Source organism: Macadamia integrifolia, chromosome 1, assembly GCF_013358625.1.
Source record: "Macadamia integrifolia cultivar HAES 741 chromosome 1, SCU_Mint_v3, whole genome shotgun sequence".
NCBI lineage: Eukaryota > Viridiplantae > Streptophyta > Magnoliopsida > Proteales > Proteaceae > Macadamia > Macadamia integrifolia.
The window spans coordinates 11,232,823-11,260,609 of NC_056557.1; the positions used below are offsets into that span (position 1 = coordinate 11,232,823).

At 37.6% G+C, this 27,787-nt stretch overlaps 1 protein-coding gene and 1 pseudogene across 1 annotated transcript; both read left to right on the plus strand.

Moving 5' to 3' along the window:
• Positions 1-12,810: 12,810 nt before the first annotated feature.
• On the plus strand, positions 12,811-16,838 carry LOC122062646 (probable carboxylesterase 15; the record flags this gene model as incomplete). The annotated part of the gene is made up of 2 exons (XM_042626319.1): positions 12,811-13,478; positions 16,529-16,838. Coding segments are annotated over 2 exons (978 nt in total), but the record flags the coding sequence as incomplete, so codon positions are not given.
• A 5,765-nt stretch (positions 16,839-22,603) lies between these two features.
• The window catches only part of LOC122062741, a 19,292-nt pseudogene continuing 14,108 nt past the window's right edge, over positions 22,604-27,787 (plus strand).

The following is a 27,787-nucleotide window of genomic DNA, read 5'->3' on the forward strand; positions in this document are numbered from 1 at the left end:
TTTGCCCCCCCCCCCCAAAGTCATTCTACAGCCTAGCTTGATTTCATTTGGAACTCTCTTCCCCCCATCCAAGCATCCCAAAGAGGACTCTATCATCTGGCTGCCGGTTGCTTCAAAGCTCTTCTCCACCATATTTGCTTGGGATTTTGTCAGGACCCGCAGTCCTGTCATCCCCTGGCACAAACTCATATGGTTCCCTTACTGCATCCTCCACCAGAGCTTTACGGTCTGGAGAGTCTTAAACAAAGCCTTGTCCACAAAAGCTTTCCTCATTCACAGAGGTATCCTTGTAGACCTTATGTGTATCCTATGCAGCAATGAACTGGAAGATATTGACCACCTCTTCTTCACTTGTCCTGTCTCCAACTTCATCTGGAAATGTGTTCTCTCCGAATGTTGGCCATCTAACAGAAGAATTCTTCCTTTGCAAAAGGAGTGGCTATGGATGGATATGACTTTTCAGGGTAAATCAATATGTGATCTTGTGGGAAAGCTCGCATTCTGCACCACCATCAACTAGATTTGGATGGAAAGAAACCATAGGAAATGGACCTCCAATTCTTGCTCTTTGGATAAGATTTGGGGCTCCATCTCCTTTGATGTCAAGGCACAAGTCTCTCGGATCTCTACCACATGTACCCCCACCCCTAGAAATTGTCAAATTGTAAACTCTTGGGAGCTGCCCAGCTCCATCATCAGGAGTGGTCCTCATCTTTGAGCTTTGTCTACTTTTTTCCTCCCCCTTTTTTGATTGGGGTTGTATTTCTTTTTTTCCTTCGTGGCAATGAATTATTTATTCACCCAAAAATAAAATTATAGTGTTTAGCAGATTACCCTTGCTAATGGCAATGCTGAAGGTGGTGGGGGGGGGGAGTATCTATTTTCCTTCTTTGTAATATTCTTTGTTCACTTTTTTCTTTAATACAAATGATCATTTTAGCTAAAAAAGGTCAAGCATGAGGGTACAATGATGAACTGTCAATTTGGAGGGTATCGATGGCAGCCCAAGAGAGAAACTAGTCAATTCCTTTAGACAAGCCTTTACCTCTTCGAAAACCTAGATTAGAATAGGAGGGATTTAAAGAGGTTTAAAAAAATCCCTGACATATGGTCAATCTTCCTTAAATAGGACATAGAATACTCAACTGAAATAGGGTCAGTCTTGGAGAAAAGCATAAGATCATCGGCAATAGCAAGGTGGGAGAGATTTAAGGCCTTGCATTTAGGGAGGGGGATACTAACCTACTGGTTTATATAGGATTAGATGCTTCTAGAGAAGACTTCTAAAGTGAATATGTAAAGGAAAGGCGGTAGTCCTGGCAGATACCGGTAGTGTAGGCAAAGTAATCAGCATGGTTGCCATTAACATGCACTGAGAAATGGGTGGAGGAAATGCAATGGTAAACCCAATTGGTGAAAGTAGGGGGAATGGACGTCTTGTTCATGACATTGACTATAAAGTCCCATCTTAAATAGTCAAAAGCTTTGTGGATGGAGATCTTCATGAGGGCAGCCAGGAAATGGTTCCTTTTATCAGAATTTTGTCAAAAATATATCGATTAAGAATGAAGGTTGATTGGTTATCATTGACAAGGAATCAAATTATCATTGACAAGGAATTAACTACCAACTTAAGCCTATTAACCAAGACTTTTGCAATGAATTTGTAAATCAAGGTGCAAATGGCTATAGGGTAGAAATCAGCCATAGAAGAAGTACCATCTTTCTTGGGAATGAGATAGAGAAAAGTATGATTAATCCCTTTGATCTGAATGGGGTTAAAGAAGCTTTATCAAGGCCCACTTCAATAATATCCCAATAGGCAAAACAAAAACACTATATTGAGCCCATTTATACCAGGCTAGCTCTGTTAGCCTTGTAAGAGTGAACAACAATTAGGTTTTCAGACTCAGAAGGGATAACCTGAAGGGTAGCTTAGAGGGAGGCAGGAATGGATTTGTTGATGAGGCCTTCCAGAATAGGCTCTTGGGAGGCGGAGACAGAAAATCTAAAAGACTGCACAAAATAGGCCACTGCTTTGGATTTGATATCTTCCACTTTACTGAGAGGAACCATTTATAGACACTATGGAAGCAATTGAGATGGTATTGGTTCTAGCCTTCAAGGATCTATGGAAATAAGAAAAATTGGAATCCCCAAGCTTTGACCATTATAGGTCAAATGTTCCAAGATGTTGATCTAATCCTATGCTTTTGGACTAGCTTCTTTATCCGCACTCATCCATGATGTGAAAACCCTTGCCTTGGGCGCCAAAGCGGTGCGTCGCTTATAGGGGACACCCTAGCTAAGCTAGCTCACTATTCACTACACTAGGGTCATAGTGCAGCACATTGATTCCAGGGGAAGCCTTAGCATAAATTCGAAAATATAAATTTTTAAGATCCATGCAAAAAGGGTTTAGCTAATATTTTAATAATGTTAGCTGCCAACCTTATGCACCAACCCTCGCCCTTTTTCCAGGCTTGGGACTGGCAGCATAAAACACTAGCGGAGTTGAAGAACAATGGCACACAAATCTGTTACGCTTTTAAAATGATAGAACCCTATAAAATATGTAAATTGCCACTCACAACACCTATTGATGAAGGAAAAAAAGACTTGTGACTAATTAAAGAAACTGTGTATAAGCAATATGATTAGAAACAAATGAAAGAAAAACAAGCAAGGCCAGTAGGCTAGGCTGTTTAGGACTCGTATCTAAACACTCTATACTTGTTGTATCTGACTTGGATGTATCCTAAATCTTCATGCAAGACTCACTATAGAAGCTGGAGAGATAGGATCTCAAACTACTAGTGGCGGATGCTCTATTTTTCTTCACTTTCTAGAAGACACAACAGATCTAGTTTGCTCAAGTGCCCTACTGTCAAGACAATCTTCACAAAGGAGCATATGACGGCCAATCGCAGTAGTGATGCCCCATGATACATTGATATTGAACATAGTTATCAAGGCGTCACCTAGGTGACAAGGTGGTCCAGCCTGGACTAGCATCTTGGTTGCCTAGGCGTCACCTTGATTTATTGCCTTCTTTCCTCGCCTTGGGTTGCCTTACGCCTTTGTAACCTTGATATTGTATTCATAATGCTCCTCTATGAATATTCTTGGGACACTAGCAAAACCATTTGCCATTAGTTCTACATTCTCCTCTGCATCACAACTCATCTCTTACGTAGCACCCACTTAGCACTTGGCCCATCCTCTGACTATTAAAGACACGGCAAGTTATAAAAGTTTCAGAGCTGTGTTTTTATCATTTCGTTAAATTACAAGAACGCTTTTTGCATTGTAAAGGAAATCAGTGGCTTTATACTAATTCTTTCCCCTTTGAGCTCCCGCACAAGGTACTTCTATCTATTTTGAGCTAAAACTTCACCAATGGAGATAGGTAGGGTTCCTCTTTCACATGGACCCACCCATGTTTGCCACATGAAAAGTTATGTTCACAAAGCCTTATGGCATTTTACACCCCTATAATTGATAAACAAAATAAATGTCAGATCTTTGACCAAAATCGAAACATATCTAAAAAAAAAAAAAGCTACTCAGTGGTCACTATATTGTTGAAGCTTACATGGATAATGGATATGTTAGGTGTTAATGACTAGAAAAGCATATTACTAAGGTGTATGCTACTAAAATTCTAAATTTTGCACATGAATATATCTCAGCTTGGAGTGTAGTTAAAAAAAAAAAAAAAAAAAAAAAGCCCAATAGTCATAGTCTCTAAATATAGCCAATTATGGGTACAATGGAAATATCTTGATGGACTTGTCAAAACTTAATTCTGATGATGCCTCGGCTGGAATCCATGGTCTGCTGCCATTGGAGGACTGCTTAGTATCTGATGATGGTTCATATTTGTTGTTTTGTTAGGTCTGTAAGGAAGCAGGCTATAACAAACAACAGAAACTTGGGTTGTTTGTGAGGCCATCTTGTTAGCTCTCTCAAAGGGCATTAGAAGATGAGTCAAACTAATAAGCTTTTTAAATATTCAAACAATATTAGGAATGATTTGTTACATTAGTATTTTGATGAAGTTGTAATTAAGCATACTTATAGGGAGGACAATATGGCTCCAAATGCCCTTGCCTCCTTTGCTTTATCCCCTCAATCTCACTGTTTGGAATATAATAGTCCTATGCTGAAAGATGTATGGTGATTGTATTGAACAAGCTCAGCTCGATGAGTTCATATTTAATATTGTATGTTTGCTTACCGAAAAAATAAATATTACTATGGTGTACCTACCACAAATTTTAGATGCATGTCCATTGAATCATTTGGAATTAGATGATTTGATTCAAACTAGTGCATCCCTCTAGTTCTGGCATGCGAAAAGATCACACCACACTATTTTACTCGTACTGTTGTCTCACAAATCACAATATACAACAGGAGGCAGAAACATATTTTTTTGTATCCAGGCCTAGGCAGTACAATTGAAGGACCCAGTAAAGTAGTTGATATCCTAAATCATGATCCGACCTGTTTGGTTAATTTACCTATTCTATAAATAGTATGTTTTGGTTCAATCCCAAAGGCTAGTACCGAAAAAATGAGGTTGGGGGTGGGGGTGGGGGGGTGTGGTCCACTGTCATGGATCATCTAAAGCATAAAATATTGGGCCATATGCCCAAATAAACATTTTGAACAACAAGCTACATGATAGGCTAAACATTTTTATTTCAATGATACTTCTCTGATTGTTGAACTAAACAAGCCAGAAGTTGTTGCATGTATGACTTGATTTTTCCAAAGAGACAAAGGATGTCAATTTGAACTAGAATTAAAACTGGCTGTTTAATCGAATCCAGAAAACTCAGTTTGGTTTTGGTTTTGAGGATTAAATTTTCATTTGGTCATGCTAAACCATAAAAAGCTAAAAGACGAGTTCTAAAATTTCAGTTTTCACTTTTTTCTGCCAGTCTTCAATTATCAACTTTCCTCACTTCTCTTCTATAGCTCTGAATTAATTTTCATTTCCTCTTGTATGCCTTGTCTTCAAACACCTTTTTTTTTTTTTAAACAACATTTTGACGTAGAAATTGGAAAATCTGTTTTTGACATGAAACATCATTTCTGGAATTGAATGACTATCAAACGCAGTGTAAGTCTTACACAAACAAAAGAAGTGAGCAGAACAAAACCGAATGAGTTAACCCAAATTACTAAGACTATCTACAAAATGAATGAAATCGAATACAGAAACTTGAAATAGGAATCAAACAAAACATCATTCAGTTTCGAGGGGGTGGGGAAGGAAGTGATCGAGAATAGAAGCCGACAGCCGATTAGCTAACATTCTTTCCAACGGACAATTCAACAATGGAGGATTTGCCAACTTAGGGTTTGTGAAAATTGTTCGTTTTTGATATGTACATATTGTATCTTGAACTGAATTGAATCTAAATCCAAAAACTGGATTCGAACCAATTGACACCACAAGATTAGAAGTATAATGTTGAGATCCCCTTTAATTTAGAGATGACAATCGTGGGTGATATACCCAAAAAACATCATACCATTGGCGGGCTGACACGTGGCATGAGGGGATTATACAAACCGTCCAAAGACAGTTGTCAGAATATGGGAAAACACACTAGATCATGGAGTCCTCATAATCCCCAACACTTGCTCAGGACGCACCTGTCCTCAACCTCAACCTCTCCTAGAAGTGAGAATGAGGGTAAGCCATTCAAGGAGGACTCCCATGCTCAAGCAAGAAGATTGTCAAGGAAGAAGCACGACCCCACCTTTCTGTTACCCTAGGAAGTGACTAACTGTCTAGAGGAATCCTATACTATAAATAAGAAAAGACCCCTAAGGTATAGGCACTTCACAATCCCTCATACTATACTGCTCTTTTCTCACCCCCTTATTCATTATTGTTGCAAGGAATAGACCGAGTAGCCTCCCAAGAAGGCAAGGCCAAAAAGGGAAAGGCCGAGAAGCTATAGCCCTGCTTGAATGGGCCGAGTAGCCTCCCAAGTAGGCAAGGCCAAAAATAGAAAGGGCCGAGAATAAAAGCCCGACTTGAATAGGTCGAGTAGCCTCCAAAGAATGGGGCAAGAATAAAAGCCTAAGTTGAATGGGCCAAGTAGACACTCAGACTGGAAAAGCCGAGCTGAATAAGCCAAATGGACACCCAGAAAGGAAAAGCCAGAGTTGAATGGGCCAAGTAGACACCTAGAATGGCAAAACCAAGCTGAATAGGCCGAGTAGCCACCCAGAATGGGAAAGGCCGACTTGAATGGGTGGAGTAGACACCCAAAATAGAAAATCCATGCCAAATAAGTTGAATAAATGTTGAAAATCGCAGAGTTTGAGAAAAAAGGAAGAGGAAAGTCAAGCATTTACTCCTTCATTGTCCATAAAATGGCCAAAAGGAGTAGGGGCATATGATATGCCCAAAAACAACATACCATTGGCGGGCCGACACATGGCATGAGGGAATATACGAGCCGTTCAAAGATAGCTGTCAGAAGATGGGAAAACACACTAGATCGTGGAGTCCCCATAATCCCCACCACTTGCTTAGGATGCGCCCGTCCTCAACCTCAACCTCTCCTAGACGTGAGAATGAGGGTAACCTATTCAGGGAGAACTCCCATGCTCAAGCAAGAAGATTGGTCGAGGAAGAAGCACGACCCCACCTTTCTGTTACCCAAGAAAGTGACTAAACCATCTGAAAGGAACCTTATATTATAAATAGGAAAAGACCCCTAAGGTACGGGCACTTCACCATCCCTCATACTATATTGCTCTCTCCTCACCCCTTATTCATTACTTTTGCAAGGAAGATTGATTTGAGCGTCGGAGAGCACCCTCACGGAGTAAGCTTCGGGACTCTCTTGACTTGATCTACTTGTGCAGGACAGAGATACCCGCTGATCGGTTTTCTAACGCAACAGTGGATATATAGTCAATAACAATGAATTTCCCTACAATGAGCTGTAACACTTTATCTAGTTCATCATGGGATGGATGTTCATCATTAAAAAAAAAAAAAAAAAAAAAAAAAAAAAAAACTTCCATTCTCTCAAAAGTGAACTCATATTCATAAACCTGGAGGGGTTGCTCAGTTTGCAAGTGCCAACAATTTTCAATTAAGAGGTCATGAGTTCAAATCTCCTAGAGGCTTACCTCAAAAAAGGTGAAGGCTTGATGCATGTTAGCTGTGTTCACATTCTTTCCCATCATAATTACAGGTAGCCAAATATATTTAAATTCCTATATGGGGTAAAGTTCTCTATTAGGGGTGCCCGTGTCTATATCTCTCTCTCCTCCCCTCTTAAAATGATATCTGCTACCTTTGTAGTAGGAGAGATATAGACTCAGGGAGCAGTAGCATATGCTACGTTCCGAACTTTGAACTCAATCCCTTATTATCTGAATTTGTTAGACATGTATTACCAACAAAGGCAATATGTTTACGACTTTCGCAGTTTTGTTAAATGCAAAAGGTATTAAGGGTAGAGAATTTAGAGTTATTGTTGCTTCTACATGGACATGAAGTAACCATGGTAACCAAGCTGGTGGAAGTTACACAGGCTCAAGCAGCAATTTAGTCCCTAACAATAATGCAAATGACTCGTTACTGTTTAATATGACACTTTATGAGCTTCAATATGGCCAAATGAACCAGAAATAAAATCGTGTAATAATATGTGGATCAAAACGCCCCATAACCATCTTAGTTTTTTTTTTTTTGGTAAGAAGAGATTTTGCTGATGATAGGCATGTGTAAAGCCAGTAGCCTCATACAACCATAGGTTATGAAGCCACAGAGTGGAAAGCGGTCAATCTGTCATATAGACAATAGACAGGGCCTTCCGTGTCAGGGCTTCTGTAGCCAAATTCAGAGTCTGAGGGATACAGTGAAATGAAAGATAAACGAAAGTAGAGAGATATCGTATATCCCCTATAATTGTTGCTGCTTCAATAAGAGGAATTCCTTGCGGATCATGATGTAAGAGAGAAGTTCCTTGCTGTCAATCTCAACTTGGAGACGAAGATAATCAGCCTCTAATGCCTGGGTCAGAGCAAAGCGAACAGCTATGGCCTCTCCTTGTAAAACCAAGCCAATGAGCCAAGCAAAAGCTAAGGCCTTTCCTTATAAAACCAAGCCAATATGATGTGGAGTTGATAGAGCTTTCACTTGTTGCCCCCTGTGTCTCTGAATATAACCCCTAAACCACTTGTGGACTTTCCTTGAACAAAAGCAGCATCACAATCTACTTTCAAATAATCAAAGTGTCGAGGGGACCAATACTCAATACCAAAATCAGTACCTGATACAGTAGCACCCGAAGTTGAGCATGTAAGAGGTGTTGCTGAATGGTATTCCACAAAAGCTTTCTCTGTGACTGTTATAACCTCAATTGGGGTCCATGTCTTTGTGTTGAATGCCAAGTCATTCCTCGCTCGCCACAAATACCAACACAGGAAAGAAGCTCGAGAGAGAGAGAATTGCGAGCTAGGCGTTTGTCTTGATGGAAGAGGAGATCCCAACTGACTAACCAATTTGAGGGCTTTGGATATTGAAAAGTTGGAATAGAGTAAGTGAGAGAACTCCTATACCAAACAGCCCTAGCAAATGAACACTCAAAACAACAAATGATCTACTCTTTCCTTTGGAGCCCCACATCTAACATAGGCTAGGTCAATTTGTGTGTTGCGAGAAAACAACCCCTTCCCCTGTGGCAATACCTTCATTGCAAGCTCTCCAAATAAATGATCTAATTTTTGTTAAGTCTGAATGGCCCATATGCATCTCCATACAGATTCAGGGATGGGTTCCCAATAATGAACTCGTGAGGTAGAGGCAGCAGCAGTCTGTGACGAATCTGTCATGTTATGATAATCTGATTTTACAGTAGAGCATCCATTCTTTGAGGCACCCCAGATCTCCTTGTTTTCTGTAACATACAAGCTAAGTGTTATCTTTAAAATGGCTTGCATATCTGTTGGTTGAAAATGCTGCTGCGATAAATCTCTCCTACATAGACGATTCCCAGCATCAGTAAGATCAGAGACCCATTACTAAAGAACAACCACTAGGCTGAGGATTCTGAATTTTACCGCTGGGTAGAGATGGAACCAAACGATCTGCCCATATATTCACCTTGCTGCCATCACCAATTTGCCACATCAAACCAGCCTGCAACATCTTCCTTCCTTCTAAGAGACTTCTCCAGCCCCATGAAGGCTTATTTCCCAATCTTGCGTGGAAGAAATCCGTAGTTAGAAAATTAATGGACTTAATGGAAAGAGTCCAATGTGAATTCAAGTGAAGACCATAACTTCCATGTAGCTTTGGTTAATAGTGCCTGATTTTGCAATCTTGAGTCTTTGAAGCCCAAACCCCCTTACACTTTGATCGACAAAGCCTAGACCAAGATATCCAATGGACCTTGGCTTTCTATTCAGGTTCACCCCAGAAATTTTTTTTTGAAGAAGCCTTTTTAGTAAAATCATAAAAGGATAATGGAAGTTTAAAATGTGAACTGACAAAGTTCGCCATCGGTGAGATGGCTGCCTTCAATTACGAGGGCCTCCTTTCCTGCATGACACAACAAACTTTCTTTCCGCCCTTGCAATTTATGCACTTCTTGAAATATCATCTTCTTTGATGCACCAAACTCCGCCGGCGGCTCCAAAACATTTTGATGGTCCATCACCATATGGTACTTTGAGCACTTTTGAAAACCACCTCTTAAACTGCATATGCGTATTGGGGCTGAATGTGAGGCTCGACTTTTGAAGATTTATCTCCCATCCCTGTTGCCTTGCAATATAAATCCAAGCAATCCTTGAGGGAATAAATCTCCAGCAAATAGGTGTGTAATAGGGACACCCCTATGCCAAACTTTAATGCCTCTCAAAGAACCAGCTAACTCTGCCTGGTTAATAGTTGAAATTGGGAACATAAGATAAAATAGCTGGGGAAATTGGGTCCCCTTGCCTAATGCCTCTAATTGGAGTTACAGACCCATTGATACAACCATTAATAAGCAAGTTATAAGATACAGTTCGAATACAAAGTCATTACACGACATACCCAATACTGATTAAATCCCAATTTCAAAAACATTCCTTCAATAAAATTCCATTCTAACCTATTATATGCTTTTCGCATATCCAATTTCAAAGCTAGGAATTGATCTTTACCTTTTTTGTGCTTTTTGATGTAATAGAAATCTCATGTGCCACCATAATATTATCAGAAATGCATCGCATCAGTAACCATTGGCTGTACCGCATCAAGAACCTGGGCAAGAGCATCATTATCAACTGATTATGAAGAACAAAGAGCATGAAAATGGTCACAGAGAATATGTGAAACATTTTTTACCCGAAGCAGTAGATGACCACTGTCCTGATGGTAATTTCAACTTCAGAATTCTATTATGCTGACGTCGATGCACCATGGATATATGAAAAAGGATGTATTCCTATCTCCTCCTCGCAATCAGTCAATACGTGACTGGGATAAGGGATTAAGAAGCAAAAGTGATTCTTATTTTAGTTCCTTTCTCGGAATTAAATAAAAAAATGAGGTTGAATTTATGGCTTTGGTGGAAGGGTTGAAGATGGCTAGAGATTTGGCAATCAATAACCTTTGGGTGGAAAGTGATTCAATAGCAGTGATAGTGACAATGTATAATTCTTCAATTCCATGGTGGATAATGCAAGATTGGATTTGTATGTAGTTTTTCTTATCTTCCATCCAATGGAAGCTCAGACACTGTTTTAGAGAAGCTGATCCAATAGCAAATTACTTGGTGAAATTGGCTGCAAAAATTGGGGCATCCTCGATTATGTTTCCTTTCCCAGAGACAATCCAGGAGGAGTTGCAGCTGGATGCTCAACAGAGACCTCGTTTCCATTGCTTATGATATTTTTGTATTTCCCTTTTTTGGGCTGCCTTCTCCCCTGCTGATGGCAGTGGTGAAGGTGGGGAAAACATGCAGCCATCTGTTGCTGTTCTTGGAGGACTTATCAACCTCCTTCCTGTATAGGTTCTGGTTCTCAATTTTGTATCTTTTTTTTTTCCTATTCTTAATATAAATGACCCTTTAGCAAAAAAAAATTGCAGTTGCATCGCTAAAATTCTCCTGCCCGGGCCTATTAATTAAACTAGGTTGATCACTTGATCCTAATATTATAAGTATTTTTTTGAAACAATTCTAAGGTATGTCATTAGAGATTGGTTACAAAGACATCGCCCGAAACCAAAAAGAAAATGTAAAATTGACTTTTGCAAATTGAAGATAAGAAACCTTGATGGGAGACCACATTATTCCCCAACTTGAGACCATTAATTAGAGCCCTAGAGATAAATCAGGGTCAGTGCCGTAGTGGAACATTAATTCTTTTATCCACTTACTTTACCTTAGGAAAATAATAATAATAATAATTCAGAGATAACATTGTGTTGCAACTGGAAGAGATTAATCATTTGTGGAATTATTAATATAATCAGTCATAGATCCATAGCTTAAATCTACACGGAAGTTGACATGGCTAGCACATTGGATTACACTTGAAGTATTTTTTTCATTAACCACCAACAGTACTAGATTAAAGTTGGTTTTAATATGTTATGTGATTTCTCTTAGATGCAAGATTAAGGACCATAAATTGGTCCACAAGAAAAAAATGTGCATGACTTATTGTTAAGACCATCCTACTAACTACTAAGTATTGGTTGTGTGAATCTATAAGTAATGAAAAATTTCTACACTGTATAGAGTAGGGATATACTAAATTATTGTCTTTGCAGTCTTGGTTGTGGGAGGAGAATGTCAACAAGTGTGTCACACACACACACAATCCAAAAGATCAATCATGTTTGTATGTAGGCACACACACACAAAGAGATAAGAACACAAAAATATGCATGTATGCACGCACACTTGAAGAGATAAAAGAACACAAAAGTATACATTCACGCACCCACAAAGAGTTAAGAGGGAAATAGATTTCAATGGGAAGACTAAATCATAGAAATAAAATTCTTAAACCTTACATCTTATACCTTAAGCCTTGAACCCACCATTGCTCGAGTCGGTTGGTTGTGGGCTTGAGTAGGCTGGTTGTGGGTTCGAGTCTTGACATGCCCATTATAGCTCATTAGTCCTGCAGAAGCGCTACTTGCCATACGGGGGCTTGTCCTGGGGGCTATGATCACTACCATAGAGCACCCTTTTTTTTTTACCGAAAAAAGGAGTCAAGACATTGGAAAATTAAAAATCTTAGATCTAAAACAATTAATTAAAAAAAAATAAATAAATCAAATGACATTGAAATCAAATCAATCGAAATTCCATGAGGAAAAAAAATTCTATATCAAAGGCCATCATGGACCGCTGTTGTATACTATAATGAAGGTTAGGTGGATTCTGTCTGGTGGTCATTTGAGCAACCCCATTATAGATTTACAGTTTACAACCTAGAGAATATAAGCTTCTTTCCATGCCATTAAAAGCATGAATCTTTCCATAGAGGATGACAATTAATTTCTACTATCCACATCTCAAAACTGAATAAAAAAGTCTTTACATGGAAGACAATTTTCTGCGTCCTTCTTCATGAACAAACTGAACAGTGACTTCTAGTAAAATATGGTCTTATATGTCATCAAAGATGGGTACGGTGTTCACTATATATTCTTATATATTCTACTCTGATCACCTCACTAAAATTCAAGCCCATCATAGAGAGAGAGAGAGAGAGAGAGAGAGAGAGATGTCGAGCACTACCACTACCACCACCACCACCACCACCACCACCACCACCACCCCCTATGTGGTAGAGGATTTCCCTGGAATCCTCCAAGTCTACAGTGACGGCTCCACAGTCCGCACTGATCTGCCAACCCCCGAGTTGGCCGTCCATGAAGAAGGCACTGTGATCTGGAAAGACGTCCTTTTCCACCCAATTCATGGTCTCTACCTCCGTCTCTACAAACCAGCTTCAGCCACCTCCTCTACGAAGCTCCCAATCTTCTACTACATCCACGGCGGTGGTTTCTGCCTCGGCTCTCGCACTCGGCCCTACTGTCACAAATACTGCCTCCGACTCGCTTCCGACCTTCAAGCCATAGTCATCGCACCTGACTATCGTCTAGCACCTGAGAATCGGCTTCCGGCCGCAATCGAAGATGGATTCACAGCGGTTAAGTGGCTTCAAGCTCAGGCTCTGTCGGATAATCCCGACACTTGGTTCACTGATGTCGCCGATTTCGACAGAGTTTTTATCTCAGGTGACTCGGCGGGTGGAAACATCGTTCATCATCTCGCGATTGGACTCCGAGCAGGATCCCCCGAGGTGGCTCCTGTTCGAGTTCGAGGTTATGTCCAATTGGCTTCCTACTTTGGCGGAACCGAACGAGTGAAGTCGGAGCTGGAGGGACAGAAGGAGGCTCATTGGACTACAGAGTTGTCTGACAGGTATTTTATCAAGCTCACCATTACCACCACCATCACCTTAACGACTTAGGGGTGTCAATTCCAGGCCGGCCGAACCCAATCGCATAAAGTTCAAATCGGTCGTTCCTGATGTAAGGGTGTTTTCGGCCCCCAATCAGACCAACTGATAATAGCCTGACTTAGTACGATATGTTTAAAACACATTTATTAAGCTCAACACATTTAAAGTCTTTTTAGAGATAAATATGTCATTAGTCTGTCTAAGACCATTAGCTTGATTATTGGCAGCTCGATTATCCAACTGATTATTTATAAATGAAACTATGCCTAGTGTATGAAGACCGATTACTTAAATGGATCGATCATGTTACAGAGTCCTAAAGTGGAGAAGTCCGCTTGATCAGATTTGATTGAAATCGGCCCAGCCAATAGACATCCCTACTTATGGGTATGAGGTATGGGTTTGGGTATGTACTTGAGAATTCCTAGCCTCAAATATGATGGGTTCTACAGGTATGGGTGCTACATCAGTATTATAGGCTCCTTTTATTATGACTAGGAGAAATAATTAGTTTTTCTACCCAAAAAAAAAACTAATTAATTTTCAATAAATAAATAAATAAATAAAATGAAAATAATTTAGGGGTTGATTTCAATTTCAAAAGGTGTTTGGTATGATTTTTGCACATTATTATTGTGAAGTTGAAATCAATTTCAGTAGAAATCTTAAAATACTTTTTGGACGAAATCGATTTCATTTAAAGCTAAACACTTTTGATGAAAATGTGTTTATAATTCTCATTGAAAAAAAAAATGTATTTATAATAAATGAGGTGAAAAATATCATTTGGCATTTATAATAAGAATGAAATCAAAACAAGCCTCTTTCTTCCTCTCCTTCCCGTAACACCCACTTATTTCCGCAACCCCAGCCTTGCCCCTGAGATAATAATAATAATAATATCAAACCTAGGTTTTATGCACGACCATGTATGTACATGGTCATGCCATCAAACATTGGATGGGGGAGAGAGGGGGATGTGTTATGGCACGATCGTGTACATATAAGGTCATGCATAAAACCATTTGCCTTATCATCATCAATATTATTATATTCTAAATAGAAAGAATCTATTCTTAAAATTGAACTACAAAATGAATTTCTTGTTCTTGAAATATTTTAATTGATGCAATCAAACAATTTCAATTTATTGACCAAAGCAACTTATTTGTTGACTTGTTTTAAGAAATCAATCTGAAATCGACATAAAAATCAGAGCTCGAGTTAGACAAACTTTTGATGCAAATAGTTTCAAATTTGAAGGTCGATACATGTCCAATAAAAGACTACATGTAGGGGCCTTTTTTCATAGTCTTTCTTTTGAGTGCTAAGCAAGATTAAATATGTGTAGACATAAGCAGAAAAAGGAACCGTGGTTGTCTGGAGGTATATCACTCCTTTCTTCTCCCTGTCCTTAGGGAGAGTGTGTTTTTTTTTTTATTTTTTTTTTGAGTCACCACCTATATCAAGGTTTAGTATCCAAAATTTTCTCTCATTTTTCTCAGAGATTGGTTGATTCCATAGTAGTATACTTTGGCTCAGAGAGTCTGGGTAGGTGTCAGGTTGCAAACTTAGAAAGGTGTTGGATATTTAGTCTTCCTAAGTAAAAATCAGTCTTCCTATGCGTCAATTTATTGAACAATTGTATATTTAAAGAAAAAATAAATAAACAAACTATTAACTGATCATACTAACTAGGTCTTATTAACTATCATATTTTGACTGAAAGTAAGATGCATTGACTCTAATCCATTATTTAAACAATTTTAAACTACCATGCACATCTACAATTATTTTCATTAGTCTTTTCTAATTTAATCTAACATTTATTCTATGATTAATTCAATTAATTTATATTATTTATATTAATTTAAACTAATATAAAATTCTGATTATTTAACTATTTTATTCTAGTTTATTTTAATTTAAATTCAATTTAAACTAATTTATTATAGTAAATAAAAAAAAATACTTGTCCTTAACTCCTGATTAAGTCAACAGATCTTGATAACCCAGAGGCACGAGCCCGATAGAATCATTCTGTCTTCGGGAGTTTCAGACTCTTCTTTTAAGAAAATATTTGAACTCGGGAATTTTTTTATGGAATGTACTTTTTCTAACTTTTGGAACGTGAATCGGTGTTTTTCACAACGGGTGGGTATCTATTTATAATTTTTGAATCCAGCCATCAGTCGCAAAACTACCTAAAAAATACTTCCATCCACGGGCCCACAAATAGGCGTCTATGGCACCGTAGGTCATGCAGTACCTCAGAAGCTCACGCAGTGGTCCCGCAAATAAACCTTGCATCGGACCATGCACTGTGACTCCGTGAGAAGGTGACATGTGGACCTCTCACGTTAGTTAAAAGTGAATCTTTGATTGGAAAACTTCAAGCAACTATAACTCTTCATTCAAGTGGTCCATGCATGAAGTATGAGGTCCACTCAACCGGTTCTTGCTGGTTAAATGACCAAATCAGCGGTGTTTTCATGCCATCCTCTAGCACAAGGTTTTAAAATTCTTTGGTTAGATATACAGATTTCAGCTTAGTCACGTTTTGACAAATGGTAAAATGGAGGTTTAAAAAATTCAAGACTGAAAAAATATCAAAAAAAAAAAAAGGAAAAAAAAATTTTTGACATAATTGTAAACCCGTAAAAATTGATAAGTGCTCAATCCACACTATTCTCCATATATCCAATTATCAAAATTTTCATATCACTCTTATATGAAAGGTCTATTTGGAGATTTATTTTTTCAACCAGGCTGCTTCTGATATTAAATATTATTGTTCTTATATCAATTTATATTCAAAAATGAGATGAACATTAATATATATATATATATATATATATACACATATGTATGTATGTATGTATGTATTTGAAAGTGTGATTATGTATTTACATGTACATATATTAGATGCATCATATGTACCCCTGCTGTTATGACATGATATATAAAACTTCTGGTTTGGAACCATGTAACATAAGATGATATTGGACAGGCTTTGGAAGCTGTCAACACCAGTTGGAGAGACAACAGATCACCCATTGGTGAACCCATTTGGACCTGCTAGCCCAAGCCTTGAATCTGTGGCTCTAGACCCTATCCTGGCAGTAAGTGGTAGCTATGATATACTGAAGGACAGGATTGTAGATTACGCAAAGAGATTGAAAGAGTGGGGAAAGAAAATAGAGTATGCCGAATTCGAGGGAGTAGATCACGGTTTCTTTACAGCCCAACCCTACTCTGAATCATCAAACAAGTTGATGCAACTCATCAAAAGATTCATCACTGAAAACTCCAGCAACTAGAAATGGGTTGCACTGACACACACCTGTTTCATTTTAATGTCGTTTGAAAAATTCCCCTGGTTGTATCAATAATGAGGATCTAGCAAAACCATATTTTCTATGTCCTCTATGTTTACCATTCTGTTTAGATATTAAGGTGGGAAAAATAATCTTGAAGGTACTTTGGTATATTTAATAGATTGTTCAGTAAAACACATATTGGGGTGGATTTATGGCTTTTGTCAGCTTCAGTTATATTTTCCACAGTGCAATTTGATTTAAAGGTGTCATCAGTTGATTTGGTTCTGATTTTTTGTTTCAGTTTTGATATTGTTATTTTTCTGCTAAAAATAAGAAAGATATATACTAATATAAGTAAGACAGAATGGTACAAGATTTACAATCTAGACATCCCTAGAAAGAATATATAAGAAAATCTAAAACCAGGAAACCACTTCACCTTCGACATGGCCATTAGTAGAGAAGGAAACCTAGAAGCTCAACCAACACTTATGAAAACCAAATCTCTTGGTGGTGAATCCCAAATACTTAGAATCGAAATTGAAAACTTTTCATTACCTCAAATCAAAATCAGATCAAATTGATTTGATTTTCTATATTTAGTTTCATTTGGTTCTTTGGTTTGTACAAGACTCGGCAATGTCTCATACTAGCCTTGAAAAAGCAAGGCACGAAAGAGGAAATGAGTAAAAGTTCAGAACTGCAGAAGAGAAATGAGGATAGATTAGATAGTGAAACCTGAAATCTTAGAATTCAGTGTTATATCCATTAAGGGTTCAATATGGTGTAGGTTCGATTAGGATTTGGTTTATATGGGTTACACTTTATTCGCTTCAGTTCAAACTACGATTTTTAACCTAAAACTGAATCCAAACCGAATAGAGTTTCAATTTCTAAAACAAAAATTGAATCAAATTTTTTTAGGTTCAATATTGTTTCGTTTAAAGCAGCAGGTTTCGGTTCTATTTCTAAATCAACACCCTTGATTTGATTAGTACTGATACTTTGTGAACATGTGATTCAGCTGATTCTTGTGCTAAGTTTTTGTTTGCAAAAAATGCTTGACACGGTGGAGGATTGGAACAACATCCTCCTGTATACAAGGTTTTTGGAACAAAATTTAACTGCAGAGAAAATCGATTACCTGAGAACCGCAAGCATAGTTCCTCCACACAACCTTAGCTTTTCCTCAATCAAGCAATCCAAGGAATCTGATCACTACAACTGTTGCGTGACTTGAATTTTTGTAGGGAACACACACTGTTACTCTCTCACGTTAGGGTTTTACAAAATCATACACACACCATTCCACACACAAAAGGAGAGAACGAGGAGAGAAAGAGAGAAAATGTGAGGGGGGAGGGAGAGAAGCCAAAAATCATGGTCCTTCCTTCTCTCTTTTATAACTTAGGTTGCCCATAAAACTAGGCTTCCTAATTTGTGGAATCTTAATCACATATACTAAACTTATAATTCCATACAAGGACAAGTGTTCTGGTTCTCTAAGAAGAGGGAAAATTTAGGATCCCATTCGGTATTTTACCAAAATAAAATATCTTATTCTATCTATTAGTCCAATTAAAGATATATATATATATATATATAAGGTAATACCATTAACTCCCCAAAGTATTAGATATTGGAACTTAATCCCATGAATTACAAATTAGTTCATCCACTAAACAATATCACATAATAGGAAATGTAAATTTATTACAACCAAGCTCTAATCTATCGAGCATGATTATACATAGATTATGTCTCGATGATTGCACCAATTTTTTTAATAAAATAAAATTATTATTAAATAATATTAGTTTTTCAAAAATGTTATTTGTAAGCACTCTACAAAATCATTACAAGATCCATGTTCCTATTTAACCAGACACTACGAATCCAATACACTAATGTACAATCAAGGAGACAACTATCATTAGTGCACCAATACATGATGTGTAACCACAATGGCAACGACCTCCCAAGCAAGGGACAAATCAAATTTTACTAACTAGAATCTCGTTTCTCATTAATTGACAATATGACATAAAAGACTCTCGTGTGATCTAGTTCAATGCTTACACTCTATGTGCAATTGCACTTATGTCATGGAATCATTAACAAACCTTATCCCAACTTAATGGACTCGGCTACATGGAGATTCTAAGCAAGGATGAGCGTGAGGATTCATGCAAAAAGATTGACGGGTTATGGCTGATTACAATAAGTGACGGCTGTCAACCTGACACACCACTACAAATCAGCCACACAAGCTTATAATGATAAACTATGATAAGTTACCTGTTGTCTACCTGACGAACCATATAGATTGGTCAAAGCAAAGCGTCCTACATGCATTATGTCCACCAGCAAAACAATCCATCATCCAACCTACTTTTATGAAAGGAGAAATGAGATAACAAATTTTTGATAGCCCTGCTAAGCACAAAAAATAATAAGAAATCAAAAGTCTACATAATAAGAAAATTTATTTACATTTTTGTATCGACCGATATTTCTATCCATGACCCAATGACCATCTAAGAGAACTACATAATTCAAAAGTTTCCAAGTAAGGAGTGTTCGGATTCAAATTGAAGAAGCTAAAACATCCACACTTATTAGTACCATAAAAAAAAAAAAAAAAAAAAAAAAAAAAAAAAAAAAAAAAAAAACCATACTCTCGTTGTAGGAGATGAAAAATTGTACCTACATCCCATTTGAGGCAGTTGCCTTAGTCTGGCTGGATCGGAATGACCCTCTTTAGAGATCTAAGCCGAGACAAACCCAGCCCAATCCAGTTTTTTGATCCAAAAGGGGCTGGCAGACTACATAGGATACAAATCTTTTAATATAATATATAGTGTGGAATCATCATTTCTAATAATATATAGCGTGGCAACTATATAAATAGGATGTTCAATTCTATCCCAATCGAGAACTGTAAGTGAATACCCCATCAATAATCATGCACAATAAATAAATTTAAATATTAAATGAAAATTCTAATTTGATTGACACAATTCCAACAATCTATCATTTCTACGTCAAAGCAAATTTCTTATGTACTTCACACTCATTCTCAACATGTTTCTCAAATGCAACTGGTGATGAACCCTTTGTCATGGGATCAGACAAAATATCTACAAAGTCAACTTTGTAAAGGCTACATCACCTTGCTGAATAATCTCTCTGATAAGGTATCCATTCCACATATTTGATCAACTAATATGCTCTTGACTCTTTAGCTTGTGCAATTGTCTTAGATTAGTCAAAAACCTTTTCAACCAAGCTCCCTTGAGTGCTTCTCCAACTATTTTTACACCACATATATACTTGTTCCTTTGACGTGATCTTGGCTCTTTAGCTTGTGCAATTGTCTCAAGTCAACCAAGAACCTCTTTAGCCGAACTCCTTCTTTGAGTGCTTCTCCAACTAGTTTTTCTCCACGTGCTTGATTCTTTGATATACACTTGGCTCCTTAGCTTGTGCAGTCAGATCATTAGTGATAATCTACAGATGAGTCTATATTTGTCATGTAAGTTTTAAGTTGCGTACATATGCTACATGATATGGTACATATGCTGCTAAGTATCCAATCACTCTAACTATTAGCATATTTGATTCATTATTTTGTATTAATCAGTACCCCTTCGATGATATATATATATATATATATATAAGAACATATATTTTATTAGAAGTCTTTTTTTTTGGGGGGGATAAAGAGCATGTATAATACATGAGCTTCCACCACTGCAGGTCTAAGGAGGATCATAACTTTATTGGTGAAGAAGGGCAGAAAAGTTTCTTCCATCCTAAGATTTTTTCCACAATTGAGAAATGATATATATCAATCCAACTTGAGATTGAAGCAGAGAATAATCAATAAATGACACTAATTAATGATCAGTCACATTCAGTGTGTGCATAAATATTAATAGAAGTGGGTGCAGGGACGAGGGAGTGGAGAGCAAGAATAGAAATTAAGAGACATTGGAAGTGGCAAATTATTAGTAAAGGGGTGGCGAAGCACTTATTGGAGGACAAATGCAAAAAAATAATCAATAGCAACGCCAATCTAATTCGTTGACCCCTTTAATTTGTCTTCGTCTGCGCGCCTGTATAAATGCATGCTTTTGTGCTTTTATCTCTTATTGTACGCTTGTATTCATGCATAATACGGAGTTTTCTCAAACCCACAGCCAGAGGAGAATCGTTTCAAATAATGGGTGTGAAATCTGAATGGTGTTGAGAGGGTATCATACGAAAGGTGATGGATATTATGACTTCGTCTTATGGGAGTCAAAGTAATGACCCTAAGATAGTGATTGACCCTTTACTATGTGGTGAAGGATAACTAATAATAACCCTTGTGATTATATTAGTATATCATGGCAGTAATATTGCACTTATTGAGAGAGAGAGAGAGAGAGAGAGAGAGAGAGAGAGAGAGAGAGAAGAGTTTTCGATGTGATGGAACTGTTGACTTCTATTAATTATTAAGAGATATTTTACATGTAACTTCGTAAGTATTGCCGCCATTGAATGTCCGTGACAATATAATATTTTCAGATCTCAGTCTCGAATGAAGTTGAATACCTCAATTGTTCAATATTTCATAAAATTGTATCCTTTCGGGAAATGCTCGAACTTGTCTTAATTTTTTTGTTGGGGGATAATCTTCATGGTTACACAAAAGGCTTGTGTGTTAATATCCCATATTGTTATGATCTTAGACTTGTAATGAACCAATTAATTTATCATCTACAAGAAGTAGCTATGTAAACCGCAGGGCACTGCCGCAAAATGTAATTAGACAATTAGGACAGATGGGCTTATATAATCTGGAAACACTAAGGGTGTTGCTCAGTTGACAAAGAATTATGCCTAAATCAACATGGGTCTTAAGTTCGACTTCCCTAACTCCTTGGGGGTTAATCCCACGATTTCTATGATTCTCATAGGAATAGACGTAGATCCAACTCCCGTGTATAAAAATTTACACTTGCATCTAGGTGAGTAGTCGGGCAAAAAAAAAAAAGCTGACGAAGGAATTTTTTTTATTTTTTTCTTTTCCCTCTAATAAATAGCAAAGCAGTGTATAGAGAGGCCAAAGGCTCCAAAGCATAAGATAGGATTCGTTGCTCATACGATCATCTGGTCGTACAAGTCAGCATTTAACATCTGTCCCCCCCTTATATTATTACAAGGATAAAGATGAGTATATTTGAAAATAAAAATGACAAGTGTTAGATACTGATTTGTACAACCAGGTGATCATACGAGCAACTAATCCATTTTCCTAAATCACACAAATCATATTAACATATGCTTAAATCTTAAAAATACAAACAACCCCATTTTTAACTGGATTGGGATCCTCTCCACCACCAATGATCCTCCAACGATCCATCCAAAGGTTAAAAAGTCTTGAACACACATAGCCTGAGATGTTGGAGAGGAGTCTAATCCTTTTTAAGTATGTCACGTCATCGCCTACCATATATATTCTTTAACCAAAAAATAAAAGTTACCATATATTCCTACTCTCACCAGGCGATGATCCTTTGCAGCGGGGCGGCTGTGCATGAGCATCAGACGGCAAAGATGACATCGGCACATGTGCCAATGCCATGCTGGCCATCGGATCCTTGCCGCTCCGCCGCAGCCGCGCACGAGGATTTTTTTTAGACTCTCACCTCATTAAAATTCGAGCCCATCCGCGAGAGAGAGAGAGAGAGAGAGAGAGAGAGAGAGAGAGAGAGATGTCAAACACCACCGCCACCACTCCCTATGTAGTAGACGATTGCCTCAGAGACCTCTAAGTCTACAGTGACGGCTCAATAGTCCGCTCTGATCTGCCAACCCTCAACGCGACCGCCCATGACGATGGTTCTGTGATCTGGAAAGACATCCCCTTCGATCCAATTCATGGTCTCCGCCTCCGTCTCTACAAGCCCACTTCACCCTCATCCTCTACCATCACAAACACAAAGCTCCCAATCTTCTACTTCTTCCACGGTGGTGGCTTCTGCATCGGCACTCGCACTTGGCCCAACTTCGAAAACTACTGCCTCCGTCTCGCTTCCGACCTTCAAGCAATCGTCGTCTCACCTGATTATCGTCTCTCACCTGAGAATTGCCTTCCTGCGGCTATCGAAGATGGATTCTCTGCGGTTAAGTGGCTTCAAGCTCAGGCTCTGTCCGATAATCCCGACACTTGGTTGACCGATGTCGCCGATTTCGACAGAGTTTTTATCTCGGGTGACTCGGCCGGGGGCAACATCGCTCATCATCTCGCGATTGGACTCGGAGCAGGATCACCCGAGTTGGCTCCTGTTCGAGTTCGAGGTTATGTGTTTTTGGCTGCCTACTTTGGCGGAAACGAACGGATGAGGTCAGATGTGGAGGGAGGGAAGGAGTCTTTCTTCAATGCGGAGATGTCCGACAGGTATTTTTCTAAGCACACCACCACGTTACGTGTCGGTGTGTTGATCGTCGATTTGTACCGGTTTTGGTTCAGTTTCACCGGTTTTTGTTCAGTTTCAGTTTCAGTTTCTTTTCTTTTTTTCTTATCAAGTTTATATGGGTTTGGTTCCAGTTTACTGTGTAAATATTTTTTTAAAAATGTGTGTGTGTGTTTTTTTTTTTTTAATGAATTTCGGCTGGTATCAGGTTATATCAGTCATGGTCTGATTTTTTTAGCTTGATCTGGTGTCTTGTCAGTTTGACTGCGATTCGATTTGATTTGATTTGATTTCGTTCTTATAAATCCCAATCCACATCATGATTCAATAAGCTCATCTAGGTTCGATTTCGTCATGTCGAGGTAGTTTTGACACCCTTACTTGCGGTATTTGTTATGGGTCTCGGGCTGGGCAATGTCTATCATCAAACATGAATGGGTGCTGCATATAGATCAAACAATTGTGATTTGAAAGCATTTGAGAAGGGATATTCTTTTTTTTTTTTTTAGAGTGAGTTACGATCTAAATTAAGATCTAAGATCCAAAATTTCTCTCCCCTTTTCGGAAGAGAGATTGACTCCACAGTGGTATAGCCTGGCTTAAAGAGTTTGAGTAGGTGTTAGACACCCGATCCATCCAATAAAAGTTGATCGTCCTATGCCTCAAATTATTTAACCGTTACATATATTGAAAGAGATAAATAAATTGCCCACTAATCCTACTAACTATCATGCTTTGACTGGAAGTAAGCTACATTAGCTCTAAGTCAATTATTTAAATTATTTTAAATTAACATGCACATCTACAATTATTTCCAGTAATCTTATCTAATTTAATCTAGCAGTTATTCTATGATTAATCCATTTAATTTTACATAGTTTACACTATTTTAAATTAATATTTAATTATAAATTACTTTAATTGTTTTAATCTAATTTATTTTAGTTTGGAATCAATTTGAACTAATTTATTCTTTTTTTAATGTAAGTTAAACTAATTTATTCTGATAACTGAACAAGAAAGGAGATTAGAATAATTATCCTTGAATTTTGATTTGGCTAGTCAAGAGGATCTTGATAACTCGAAGGTTACCCGATGGAATCTTTCCATCACCAAGACTTTTTGTTCAAATCCGAAGTCTCAGATTCTCTTTTCAAGAAAATATTTAAACTCAGAAATTTACTATGGAAGTACTTTTTTTTTTTTTAAAGCTCATGTTGTGGGGGGATAACGCTGATTCACCTTGTGCCAAGTCACAGGTACTTCCCTACGACTCCGTCAGAAGATGCCACATGGACCTCTCATGTTAGTTAAAATTAATCTTTGTTGAAAATTTTGGAATAATCAAATTTTTTTTTTCATCCAGTAATCGAAATTTTGCAAAGCATTATGTGGTTGGAAAGTTCATTCTGAGTACTATTTGATGGTATAGAAATCGAGATCTAATCCGGAAACACGTTAGAAAAAGTTCCCCAAGTATAAGGTCCATTTGACAGGTTTTTGCATTATTAAATGAATAAATCAGCAGTATTTTCACACCATTTTCTAGCACAAGAAATTGATAAAAAAAAATTAATAATAATAAAACACCTTCTCCTTACCCATCAAGAAGGGATGGGGAGGTTCCAAGAAGTGGCAATGACTTAGTCGAGGGTAATTTGATACTTTTTTTTTTTAAGTGGTATTTTCCAATATATATATATATATATATATTCCAGAAATATCAGATGAGACTTTGAGAGATTCATTCTATCACAAGGATCCCTAAAATGATATGTCATTCAACAATTCTTATTTACCACATCATGTGACTCATAATTAGGCACCTTCAATATACTTAGATTTAGCACAATAATTGTCATGCTAGAAGGTGCCAACTAGAATAGCCGATGAGGACCTTAGTTGATTGTAGGCATTTTTGGGCTTCAAATGCCTTCTTTCACCTAGGACTATGCATGGGGTGGAAAGTTAAAATTAAAAATTTATAGGAAAAGTTTGAGCACGCTACAGTTGGAGTGCCCAACCCGTATCTCTCTCTCTCTCCCTCCTTTTGGAAATGACTCCATGCCTTTTCATCCCAACATCCCTCTATTGATTGAGCCGCTAACTCCAAAAAAAACTAGCGGCATGCCCAACTCTCTCCCAAAATTTATTTTGGTTATGATTGTTTAAAAGCTTTAATTTTTAGTATGCGGATAGAGTTGAGATGAATAATTACTTCAATATTTTATGAAGAAAAAATTCAAATGGATCGATATCTTACATATCTAAGATACCCTATCCAAGCAAATATTGTAATGATCAGCCCACCTACAAGTTGTGTAGTTAAGAAACCTTTTGTACACACACGTATTCTCTAAGTGGCCCAATTGACCCTTAAAATCTGCCACATAATAGATTAGGAGGGGTCTAATTTCTTTGGTCAAATAGGCTGCAAATTTGCCTACTCACATATTTTTATCATGAGTTCTCCTCCCATAGAGTGAGAATCGATCCATTATGAGAGAGGACCTGACTCTCAGTTTGCATGTTACTTAAAACCTCGTGAAATTGAAAAAATTGGGAGACCTAAACTTGTATTTTCCTAATTGCTTTTAATTCAACCATTAACTTTTGGTCATAATTTGGGAGTTAATAGAACTATCCTAGGGAAGGTGGTAATTCGAATATTAATTTGGGGACTATCTATCCAATAGATTGAGAGTAATTTCAGATTTACTAAAATCTGAAAGTTACTCATCGAGATTAGAGTTTGTTTAATAACTCCCAGATCATTTTACCGATCATTCTCATCTTCGAAAGGATGCTAATACATGTCAAGGAGGATTGATTCCTAGATTTTGACCCTCGTCTAAAAGAGTTTACCTTTGTGTTGACTTTTGAATTTTGTTTACTTTTGAAAAAAAATGGGGTATTGAATAAATTTTTATTAGGAGATTAATGGGAGATGTAACTAATTATGTGTGACATGAGTTTATGGATGATATTTGATAGAAATGAATATTATTGTATAATATGTATTGATGTTGATTCTTACTTGAAGATTTTACATGTATTTTCACATATGTGTGTTCTTAAAGAAAGTGACTTTATGAAAGGTGATTGTGTATAAAGGTAAATTTTATGAAATTATGAGGGCAAATAGATTGCTCCAGACCAAAGAAAGTCAAATGGAACATACCTTAGATTGCTACCAATAGGAGTACTTGAGATTTTTTACAATGGTGGATTATTTGATTTGAGATTTGAATTGATGAAGTTTGTGATGGATGTTTTGTTAGTATTTGTCGACCATTTGATCAGCATGCGTCCGTGAGTGTTGTACCTTCACCTGACATCTGGGTTTAGATTGTGACAAAAGATGCATCAGATGTGAGTCAAAATGACGTTCCTAAAGGATAAAATTATTGAAAATATCACGTGTCTAAATTAGGTCAACGTATGCTCAAGTCTGTGCAAGACGTAGTATTACCTTCGCAATAGAAGTATTAGAACGATTCTAGTAAGATTGTTTCTTCTACTTTAGAAGTAGAAATCATGACATGCTATTAGGTTTGTCTTTTACGCAATACCTTTCAGGCATTTTGTCACAATTCTAAAAGTATGTTGTTTTGTATATTAAGAACCTGATGCAAATCTTTTGTGATAATATTACAACAGTTCACTTCACTAACAACAGGTGCTTAGTGAGTCGACACATTGAAATAAAGTACCTAGTTAAAATAGGAAATCGGATTCGAAAAGTAGCAATAGAACATATTGGCACTAAAAAATTGATTTCAGTCTTCCACAATAGGACGTCCAAAAGAAATTTGTGGCTTAAGTGGGTTTTATGGAATTAAGGGCCCGTTTGATAACGTTTTTAGAAACGTGTTTCTATTGTTTCTGTGTCAAGAAACGAACAAAAGGCGTTTGACAAACCTGTTTTGTTTCTACTTATTTCAGAAACATAAATAAAAATTTATATTGATTTATGGTTCAAGAAACATAAACGACGGAACAAGTTCCACTTGTTTCGTCATTTCTTGAAACAGAAATGAGTGAACAATTTTAACCCCAAACCCCGACTTTTCACTTCGACAGTTGACCACATTGTCTCTGTTCTAAACACAGCCCGAGAACCTCATCCGGCCACAATCATCCAAACTGGCATCCAACCACACCTGGGTGGTACAACCCATGACTCGATTAGAAGGTACACGCTGCGATTCATCAAACGGAGGAGGAAGCTTGCAAACGGCTAGTTCTACGGTTCCCAACAAAGCCTCAGCCACAGCAGAGCAAGGGAAAGAAGAGCTAGGGTTCTGGGTATGGGTATGGGTATTGGTATTGGATTTCAGAGGAGACGACGGCGAGGTCGATGATACCCTATCCTCTACATGACCGTAAGTCCTCAAAGGATACGATTTTGGGTTCGGTAATCTTGTGAAGCAGGCCGAAGAAGCTCTCATCGCCAAGGTTGCAGAATCCATTGCCACTTAC